An 11,121-nucleotide genomic window follows, 5' to 3' on the forward strand; every position below is an offset into this window, starting at 1 on the left:
TTGTAGTCTCACCTCCAGGGGCCTTGCATGAAGTGATGCCCCATGTGATGGTTTTCACTCCGCACACTAGAGTCTTTACTAGGCTGCGGCAATCTGACACCTGAAACGTCTGCTTGTCCTCCTTCTCACCCTGTCGGTCGAAGGCGGCTGCTGGTGGCTGAGGCGCACTCGTGACAGGTGTGGGAGGAGCAGGAGGCGGAATGGCAGGCGTGGTAGAAGGGGTGGGTGTGGCCGGCACACCTGGAAGCACCCCTGGCTCCACCACACCCATCTCCGACTGCGGTTTGCACTTCTTGAAGATGGAGACAAGCTGGTAGCGTGCTATGGTGTGAAATTTCAGCACAAACACCTGAATAAAGAAAGAGAAGAATTGCAGCTAAAAGTTTCAACGCATGAAAAGTGACCAAAGTCAAAAATGAGGCGCGAGCCTTAAGACTTTGTTCTGGCTACCTCCAGCATCCTCATGAGGATGTCCCGGCCATTGCCATTTTCTTGCTCTGACTTTGAGCGAATGCAGTCCACCAGGTTTAGCAAAAGCTTGCAGGACATCGTCTGAATGTTGCTCGGAAGTGACTCGTCATCAATGTTTTTGGCAAATAGCTGCACGGCTAAGGATAAATCTGTCAGAGGCAGGTTTTGCCGAACGTGGTGAACGAGATCTGCAAGTGTACTGTAGGCCAAAGGTCTGAAAAAAAGCGATTAGAAGAAAACCTGAATATGGTAAAAACATCAGCTATTCTCAAAAGGTAAAGGCAGTTATGGGAAGTAACTATAAAAATGGCCTCTGTCAAGGAGAAGAGCAAGAAGGTGAGCTAATGAGTGACAGTGATAGTCCCACCAGGTCTCAACAGCTCCTCCGTACGACTAATTTAAAATGACAGTTATACTACTGGAGTGGTGAGGGTGAGGTGGCAGGTCAAAGACAATCGACTTGCATGAAATCTGCCCTCAGGAGAAGTGGACGTACATGACAATTTGACAGATGGATCTCAGATGCGGTCAGCCTCTCCGAGATGTGTCTCATTAACATGCAAAGGACTACGGGCTATTGGCGCAATCCCTAACCAAATAAGGGGATGATTTTGATAGCCGCACACACTGACAACTTACCGAAGAGTCTCCCGCGCTGTGTATCCAGAGCCGATGAGAATGGATTCATCGAAAAGTTTATCCATGCAGGGTATGAACTCTGAAACATAAAAACAACACTTTGACCTCTTTCCTGTAAATTATATGGATGAAAGATGCACAAATTTGATCCGAAATCTGATTTTCACATTTTATGTCCCTTCAAATCTAACCATATTATAAGGGTGTTTCCATGGAAGCGTGTATTACGATTAGAAACTGTTCCAAGTCAAAACCGAAAGAAAATAATCCCTATAAATACCTCCAATAGAAAAAACAGAACAAAGGTAACTGGAAATGTATCTGGTTTCACAGGGGTGAAATATTCCTTTTGCTAAATTGATCAGAATTAAAATTGTCATTCAAATGTGAATCAGAATGGTGGGAGGTTGCGTATGCTCTGTTTTGTTGTAAATGTGGGTAAATATGGCCGAATATATGAGACAAGTATTTTGTAACTTTATTTCATTAAACGTTTGATTTAACTAAAATTGAAAAACAATCCTAATTACTGTACTGAACAGATGACTGACCTCCATCTTAAATGATAAATGATGTGATGTACTACACATATGTACCCAATCAAAATTCAATCAGAAGTTTGATCAGAATGGAAAAAAAAATGTAAACCAGGCTAATGAGTGACAAAAAAGTTTTTTATGGTATGACAGCAACGCTAAACACTCAAACAAAAAAGCATTGACCACTTCTCAGAAAGAACAAATTTGACTAGTTAGCTTTGAAGCAGGCTGAACTTTCACAGACAGATGCATGTAGTGTCCTAGTGTCATGTCGCATAAAACATATTTGCATGCTGTGTGCATGTTTGTTTGTGTATGCACATACGGCTGCGTAGGTCAGTTGTGAGAATGTGTTTGGCCGCAATGAGCAGCTCTTTGCGGAGATGAGCAGTCTCCGAGGGGCAGTTGGTGAGCAGCTGGAGCATGCCCTTCACCATCTGTTGAGAATACTTGCCTACCAGGTCCTGAGAAGGCGGAAACACACACAGAAACAAGTAGAATATAAACCAGTCTAGATTTATTGTAAAAATATTAGCCTGAACATTGGCATAGTTGAATTTGCCAGTACTGCGTACGTCCCCGCCGCCCCTGCCTTCCTCACACAAGGCATTAAAACAATTCATCATATTTTTAGGTCATTTAAGATCCATGAATGGCTTGTTTTGCTTAAAATACAAAAAACATTTGTTTGCTTTCATTGAACTATAAAGAAATCCAAAAGTGTTATTTGTGAGGCTGAAAATAAGTGGTGTTAAAATAATAAAAATAAAATATGTTACACAACAAAAGTTATTCCACTTTTTGTGTGATAAGATGGGAGCCAAAACCAATGCACAAGGAGAGGAAATGCATTTTCTTTGACCTTGGGCAATTTTGACAAGTACTGTACTTCTCTTCCCTGTATTATATTTTATTTGAGATATTTTACAATTGAACTTTTAGCATTTGTGACCTGATAAGTTGAAAATGAATGCAAAACACAACAAACGTGTATACCTGGTAGATTCGAATAATGTACGCCAGAAATGAAAGTGTCTTGATCTGTGCAGCAATGAAGTCTGCATACAGCTCCTTGTTATAAAGCTTGTGCTGCCTGCAAAGGAAACGAAAACAATGCCCACAATTTAACCACATCAACACAATGCTGCATGCCTGCAGTAGGTGACAATTAATGGAGGGTGAAATGTGGAGCTACATATGGGATTCAATTCTACATGCATGGTTTATTCATTTGTGAGGCAGCTGTTACTGTGACTCCCAAAGAAACTTTCTCCATACCTGCCAGAGATTCCTGAGGTTTGTTTTTCCTTAATCAACTCTGCTCCATTTCCTTCCTATTCCGAAAGTCTAATGCAACCATCTTCTTGGGCTGAAATTTCACCTCCCGCTAAGCCAATTTCTACTATTTTAACTTTCCTAAATGGAACGGTACCAGCTTTCCCAACATCAAAAAAACTGCTGCTAGGAAGGAGCGATGAAGAGAGGACCGTGGGGGCGGGGTACCGTTCTAGTAAAAGTGTACCCAATCTAATTCAGAAGGCCGTAAAATGAAAATTAATTTACTTAGTGGGGGTTGTAATTCGTGTTTGGGCAAATTGATGTTACCTGGCTTGTGGAGACACCTGCAGCATAATGGTGCTCATGATGAGGGGCACAAACTCTGACACAACATTGTGAATATTCAGCTTGTAGAGCTGTGGGGAAGGAGGATAAGTTAATTTAAGAAGGGGGGAAAGATTTATTCGTAATACAGCCACATAATTACAGATGAGGTAATTTTACTCTAGGATTAATACACATTTGGGGAGGATATGAATATATTCAATCTAGTCACACCTCTCCCGACTCCAATTATCCAAAGATGCAAACGAGTCAATCCCGTTTACGGTGTCAATATCCTTTAAAAAAAAATTAATTTTATATCTCCCCTTTGGAAGAAAAAAAAGAACATATTCTCCAAACACTTAATTTGCTGTGTGGTTTTGTTGCCCTGCTGTATTTTCACATCACTCACCTGGTACATCAGCACCACGATGAGTGGCAGCTCTGCAAGCACTTTAAGAGACAAAGACCCTCGTGGGATGATGGTGTGCTGGAGGCAGAGCAAGTGGATTACCATGCCTGATATCACAGTCACAATAGTCTTTGCTAACGCGTCCACGTTTTAATCAACGTCAAAGAATTACAATGCAATGCCTTAAGGCAACAAAAGGTATGGAATTGTCTCTTCCTTTATCAGCTTTAACCATACTCAATAAAAGGTTTAATTGTAGGCCGAACACATGAGTGTGTCTATAGTCCACATAAAAAGCCTTTACCAAATTTTTTTTTTCCACACCTATCCTCTGTCGGACAGCACTTTTCTTTTCCTCTAAGTTTAATACCAAGCAAGAACAATATTAAAGTAGCATGCAGTTGTCTCATACTATTGGACTGGGATTTTCATCCAAATATAAAGTCTCTTGAAATGCAGAATTGATCTTGTGTTGACACATTACACTCTCTTTCACATCCAAAGGGAAAAAAAAAAATCACTTACAGTACAGTTTTCCTAAAGACAATGTATTTCTAAATTAAAAAATGTAGCAGTCAATGCTGCAGGCTGAATCAATAAACTAAATGTACAAGTGATCTAGAACACCTAATCTAAATTGAATATATTTTCTATAAGGACGGTTGAACGTTAATGGTCTTCTGATGTGGAGCACTGTCGCCATCCAGTGCTTACAAGTGGTAGTTGTAAAAAAAAACGTGCAGAAAGGAAGCCGTCCATCCATAATGTATAAGAATGAGTGTTCGATTACCGTTCGTGTTTCACTGTCTTCCCTCTCGGGTGCAGTCTTCACCAATACGGAGGTAATCATCCCCACCATTTCTGGGGAGGGCACTGTGTTCTCAGCAATAACCTGAGGGTTCTCAAAGTACCGGGCCTAGTGGGTGCAGAAAAATATGTATATATGGTTGTGCGCTCTGAAAATCGGTGCAAAAACAAAAAGCGAGCAGGTGCTTACGACAACTTTTGGGAGCTCTTTGTAAATCTGCTTCACAAAGTCGAGAAAGTGATGAATCTGAAAGAGATAATTACACAGAGCATGTAAATAAATCAGGGGTTCAGGAATTTTCCATGCTTTTCAATTTAAAAAAGCCTCTTTTTGGTTAAAAAAAAAAAAAAGTTCTCACAAGTAATTGCTTTTTGTCAATCAAAAAATAAGATCACTTGATTTTGACTAGTATGTAATTTCAAAGTAAAATATTCACAAATTCTTTTTGCAATGATTTTCGTGTTACAAAGCGACAACGCGGGCTGACAACCAAGCCATCACTTCACTTCAGAAATAATTTCATAAACTGTAATGAGCGATAATCAGCAATCGGGCCAAAACACTCACCTCCTGTGAGATTGGAGGACGGAATTGTTTGTGCAGCTCAATTATGATGCGAAGGCAAATCAGCACATTTTCCTCACTTTCAATCTGGAAGACAAAAAATAGGAAACAAATTCAGTGACATTGACGCAATCACTATTGACCACCACATTCACAATGTTTTGTGAGCTGATGAAAAACAAGTAAGGCTGAACAGAAAAATAAATGTGACAAGGTTTCAAAGGATTCAGAAGGACATGTACCTCCAGGAAGCGAAACATGACAGACAAGATGTTCTTCGTGTGCGGTCGAAGGTGTTCATTTGTGGGAATGCGGTGGATGATTTCAAGCACCAGCTTCCTCAATTGCTACAGCAGGGCAACACAATTTTTATGATATTGTAATAAAATGACACCTTTTGTGCAGCCGTTATACATGCAGTGTTCTGTTCATCTCCACACCTGTGTTGGCTTTTCTTGTAGAAACTGCACCTCGCCATCCTGAAGAAAAGTGAGGAAGCGGGGGATGATGTGTTCCAAGAAGGTAGAGTACTGAGGCGAGGATGTCACATTCTGAGACAGAAAAGACAAAAATACAGAAATAGGTTTTTATGCACTTCATGCAGTTTTCCCTATGCTGTAATTTTTTTTACCCTTCATTTATAGAAAAAGACAGGTTTTGCTTTTTGTTTTGTTTTGGTTTGTTTCTTCTCCCATTTTCTATATTTATCCTGATATCCAACCAAATTTTCAAAGTCTTTTTTCTCGGGTAGAGCTGTATGGTTTTTGCTGCATATAAATCGGCACTACGTCTTGGACAACGTTCAATGTGACTGAAGCGCAACTGTGCGATTTCCCTCTACCTCTATTGTCGTATGGGAAAAACAACAAAAGTTAAAACTGCTAGTTTTTTTTTTTTTTTTGGGGGGGGGGGGGGTATCCACTAGATCAGGGGTGCTCAGACTTTTACCCCAAGATCTACTTTTCAAGCAGCCAGCCTCTCGCGAGCTACCTCGGTTGGGGGGAATGAATGATGATGCTCCTAAACCGTGTTAAGGTTAATGTTATGTTGCCTCCTATATGTAAAATACAGAATTAGCTATTTGTGCACTGTATTGTCTGTGTTTTCATTCTGGATCGGGGTGGGCCAAGGTGGAATTTTAAAATTACACACCATCTCATCCTGCACTTTCTATTTTTGGCTTCGGACCAGACCTATCCCACTCGGAAAAGAGAAACTTTCGCGAGGAAAAAGTGTGGCGGACCAGCGGTCGTTGTTAGAGAAAGTTCCGTGCACAATTGCGCACGCGCGCAGTTTAGAGGGAACGTCGTCACACATTGAGCACCCCTGCACTAGATTGATAAGAAAAACACCATAAATTAAGCGAACAAATTGTTGAGCTGGCAACACTGATTCAACTATCTCCTTTTTTTGTTTGCAACCATGTTGTTAGAGTAAGCAGTGCAATTAAGATGGGACGCACTTTAAACTACGGCTACCGTTTTTATTTGTCCTGACACATACAATCAAATTGACTCACCTAACCCTTTGGTGACACTCACCTCGAAGTTCTCGCTGACCTCCTGCATCATCTTGAGCTTGGTCTCATCAGCTGGAAGATGAAGGACAAAGCCATCGTTAATCAAATGTGTTGAATGCTGTTACACGTTTAAGGCCTTCTCCATAGCGTGATTAGCAGGGACTCTCAGATCTTATCAGTTTTACTTTCATCGCCAGTTTATTCAAAAAGGCACACTCTTGCACACACAGATTCACACAAACATGCACACTCACAGACATGTACCTTTAACTGGACTAAAGGGTATCGCTCTCATCACATTGCCCATGCTAGATATCGGTGACAAATCTAAGGAGCCTTGTGCCTGGCTAGTAATAGACTGCTAAGATCAATAAACGTACGTGTGTTTGCATCGGTGAGGGCCGCCACAAACTGCAGGTACTTCTTCATCAACGTGGTCTGGTCTACCACGGTGGGACTGGGAGCTGGCCCAAAAGCCATTGCGACAGCAGGAATTGAATCAGATACAGTAGGGGAAAGTGACGGAGAGTGGACTGCACAGATTTCACCTCGGGCTCATGTTGAATACCACTGTGTAAAGGAAAAGAAAAAAAAAATCAATAACAACTACATGCAACGTAGAGATCTTATAATAATATTAATGATATATCAACTATAGCTATCAAATACCTTGTATATGATACATATTAGTAATGGTTAGCCCCAGTGGACCAGTTATTATGGTGAAAACAAGATGTTAAACTGCGTAAGGATGTAAAGGTATATTTTATATTTAGTATATTTAATATATCAAGCATTGATTTGAGGGCGAACAAAAGAATTTGTAAACTATGTTATATATATAGAAAAAAAAAAGATCTTGGACGCAAATACCTAGGGGGTCAAAAGTTATGAACATGTTGGTAAATCACTCTTTTTGAGAATAAAAGCAGAATCTGTGTTTTGGTGAAGATTGGGTGCCTTCCACTGGGCTCCTTCTCATACGGAAAACGTCATCAAACTGATAACTGTTAAACAGGATTTTAACTCGTTGGTTGATTTTGTGGTAAAATAGTTTAAAGAGGGGTAGCTAATTCCCACATAGAAATTTTACTCTCCATACTGAAAATAGCATGACAGGTTTGGCATTGGTGTATTATTAAAAATATTTAAATCGTGAAAAATAGTGGAAGCACGGCGATTGGTGAGAGCGTCTGCGTCACAGTTCTGAGGATCGGAGTTCAAACCCTGGCCGCGCCTGTGTGGAGTTTGCATGTTCTCCCCGAGTCTGCGTGGGTTTACTCCGGGCACTCCGGTTTCTTCCCACATCCCAAAAACATGCATTAAGTTGGAGACACTAAACTGACCTTATGAGAAAACGTCTCCCCTGTAAGGCGTCCATGAACCCAAAAAGTTTGACAACTCCATGTTCGACGCTTAGAAACAACAATAAGCGACTTCGGATCAACATGCGCACAATGATGATGTCAGAGCAACCTCCAGCTCGCACGATTCTTTCACATTCAAGCAGAATTTCTGAATTAAATAATATCACACCAGCGTATAACCCTCTTTCTAGTGAGAGGTTCATGCATTTCTATTCCAACAATAGATTCAATATTTACTGATCAACTTAGAAAGAGTATTCGCCGCCATTAGCTCATAAGTTAGCCTGTTAAAGAAAGAGAATTGTGTTTTGTTATAATTATACGAATGACAGATGCATGAGTTTCCCTGTGCTCCCAAAGTCATCCTAGTTGAAAAGAAAAAGAAAAAAATCAACAAATTCTCACAAACTCAATAAAACAAGAAAGGAAGTGATCTTACCCGGTGTGGCATAAACGAGCTTGTCTGTAGCAAGCGCCGCACACTGACCAGCGTGCGCGTGAACGATATCCCTCCGCATATCATCTAGAGAATTTTTATTGTTCATATGTATTCACAAAAAATGAAAAAATATTTGCAAATTACATAACATATTGTAGTTGTCGTCACTTTCTCAGTATTTTGAGTGGTTTTCTAAAACATGTAGTTTTCTAGTTCGGGCGGAAGGATATATTTCACCAGGGGAATGCTGTATGACCATCCTTTTCGATGGTCTTGTTGCAGTTGTATGGTGGCCGCCAAGGGACGTTTTACACTGAAACGAAAACGTGAAAATGTACTGGCCAGTAAACTTGCTTGCAAAATGGACACTTTTTGAGAATATTTTACCGCAGATGCCACAAAAACCTTTATTGACAGTATATAGTATAAAAGGTACATTCATTGCTTGAGAAATTTTATGCGTCAAATAAACACTTAATAAGAACCGTTGTGAATGAGAATTATTGTACTCGAAGCTAATTTTTATTAAATGAAGAACATTGTGAACAATAAATTGCGTAGATGGGTTTTGTTTGTTTGTTTAGTGAGTTGGTTTTTGCACGTTTGATGTTGTTTTTGGTTGTTCCACAAGATGGCAGCGTACTAAAGGTTTCAATGTACTTCGACTTTTCAGCCCAAACCTCATCCTCAAATTCACAGTTTTGAAACACAGAAGGTTGAGATCCCAACCTTGATTGAAATAAGGCGTTTACTTCGCCTTAGAAACATCTCACAGCAAACCGCAGAACAAAAACTATTTACAGTACAGGACACAGAAATAATTATCCGTTCTATAGGTACTCATCTGTTGTATGATGGAGTAATAATAATATCCATCCATCCCTTTTCTTAGCTGCTTATCGTCATAAGGGGTCGCGGGGTGTGCTGGAGCTTATCCCAGCTGTCAACGGACAGGAGGCAGGGTACACCTTGAACTGGTTAGCAGCCAATCGCAGGGCACATCAAAAGAAACAGCCGCACTCACAATCACACCGACGGGCAATTTAGAGTCTCCAAGGAATGCATGTTTTCGGGGTGTGGGAGGAAACTGGAAAGCCCGGAGACAATCCATGCACAGCAGGGGAGAACATGCAAAGGCAGGGCTGGGATTTGAACCCCGGTCCTCATCGTGGCAGCGTGGTGGGGTGACTGGTTAGAGATTCTGCCGCACAGTTCTTCCTCTGCTATGGAGAAATTGCTAAGCAGCTTGGTGATAAAAGGTCCACCGTTGGAGCAATCATTAAAAAATGGAAGAAGCTCAACATGACGGTCAATCTCAATTGTAGTGGAGCCCCATGCAAGATATCACCTCGTGGGGTCTCAATGATCCATAGAAAGGTGAGGAATCACACCAGAACTACACGGTAGTACTTGGTCAATGACCTGAAAAGAGCTGGGACCACCGTTTCCAAGGTCACTGTTGGTAATACACTAAGACGTCATGCTTTGAAATCATGCATAGCACGGAACGTTACCCTGCTTAAACTAGCACATATCAAGGCGCGTCTTAATTTTGCCAATGACCATTTGGATGAAACATAGGAGTCATGGCAGAAAGGTTTGTGGTCAGATGAGAGGAAAATGGAACTTTAGGTCATAATTCCACTAACCATCTTTGGAGGAAGAGGAAAGATAAGTTGCATCCCAGGAACACCATCCCTACTGTGAAGCATGGGGGTGGTAGCATCATGCTTTGGGGGTGTTTTTCTGCACATGGGACAGGACGACTGCACTGTATTAAGGATGGACGACCACAGCCATGTATTGTGAGATATTTGGGGAACAACGTCTTTCCCTCAGAGCATTGAAGATGGGCCGTGGCTGGGTCTTTCAACATGACAATGAACCGAAGCACACAGCCAGGAAAACTAAGAAGTGGCTCCGTAAGAAGCATAGGTTCTGGCGTGACCTAGTCAGTCTCCAGACTTGAACCAAATAGAAAATCTTTGGAGGGAGCTGAAACTCAGTGCTTTTCAGCAACAGCCCAGAAACCTGTCTGATCTAGAGAAGATCTGTGTGGAGGAGTGGGCCAAAATCCCTCCTGCAGTGTGTGCAAACCTGGTGAACAATTACAGGAAACGTTTGACCTCTGTATTTGCAAACAAAGGCCACTGTACTAAATATAAACATTGGTTTTCTCAGGTGTTCAAATACTTATTTGCAGCTGTGTCACACAAATAAATCATTAAAAAAATCATACATCGTGATTTCTGGATTTTTCTTTATGAATTATCTCTCTCACAGTGGACATGCACCTACGATGAAAATCTGGGACCCCTCCATAATTTCTAAGTGGGAGAAATTGCAATTTAGCAGGGTGTTCAAATACTTATTTTCTTCACTGTACATACATGATTGGTAACATTATTCAAGAATGTAAATTGTGTATTAGATGAATGTGAGGGCGAATGTTTGCCTCTGTATATGGTTGGAATATGTTACAAGTGACCCTATTGAAGACGTGTGCCATCAAAAGTGGATTGATTTATTCTTAATTTGAGGTAGTTCTGGATGTTTATCAGCAGCAGTATCAAAAGTAAAGTAATCCACTGTTTAGTATCCTATTGACCCATGTTGTCTCCTCTTGGATTCACCTTTGAACTAATCTCCTTCCAAATGTAAGGATGATCAAATATTCCTGCATTTTATCTATTTTTTTTTTCTTATTTCAGTACAGCGTATTCTCTTGCCTCGGCTAATTAAAAAAAAAAAGGATCAAATT

The 11,121-nt window shown here is 40.8% G+C and overlaps 1 protein-coding gene across 2 annotated transcripts in view; it reads right to left on the reverse strand.

Moving 5' to 3' along the window:
- The window catches only part of trrap (transformation/transcription domain-associated protein), a 74,168-nt gene extending 65,674 nt beyond the window's left edge, over positions 1–8,494 (reverse strand). The window contains exons 1-15 of one of the 2 annotated variants that reach the window (XM_061810095.1): positions 8,361–8,494; positions 6,935–7,124; positions 6,577–6,626; positions 5,476–5,586; positions 5,278–5,382; positions 5,039–5,122; positions 4,661–4,717; positions 4,454–4,579; positions 3,664–3,741; positions 3,255–3,343; positions 2,646–2,742; positions 1,975–2,113; positions 1,111–1,189; positions 451–685; positions 13–349 (exon numbers count right to left, since the gene is read on the reverse strand). In XM_061810095.1, coding sequence (XP_061666079.1) covers positions 13–349; positions 451–685; positions 1,111–1,189; positions 1,975–2,113; positions 2,646–2,742; positions 3,255–3,343; positions 3,664–3,741; positions 4,454–4,579; positions 4,661–4,717; positions 5,039–5,122; positions 5,278–5,382; positions 5,476–5,586; positions 6,577–6,626; positions 6,935–7,034 — 1,687 coding nt within the window. In that variant the 5' untranslated portion in view covers positions 7,035–7,124; positions 8,361–8,494. Of the gene's footprint in view, positions 1–12; positions 350–450; positions 686–1,110; positions 1,190–1,974; positions 2,114–2,645; positions 2,743–3,254; positions 3,344–3,663; positions 3,742–4,453; positions 4,580–4,660; positions 4,718–5,038; positions 5,123–5,277; positions 5,383–5,475; positions 5,587–6,576; positions 6,627–6,934; positions 7,125–7,900; positions 8,272–8,360 lie in introns of those variants that run through there. The other variant, XM_061810094.1, reaches the window with a different exon arrangement.
- Positions 8,495–11,121: the final 2,627 nt, after the last annotated feature.

Source organism: Syngnathoides biaculeatus, chromosome 22 (assembly GCF_019802595.1).
Source record: "Syngnathoides biaculeatus isolate LvHL_M chromosome 22, ASM1980259v1, whole genome shotgun sequence".
Classification (NCBI taxonomy): Eukaryota; Metazoa; Chordata; class Actinopteri; order Syngnathiformes; family Syngnathidae; genus Syngnathoides; species Syngnathoides biaculeatus.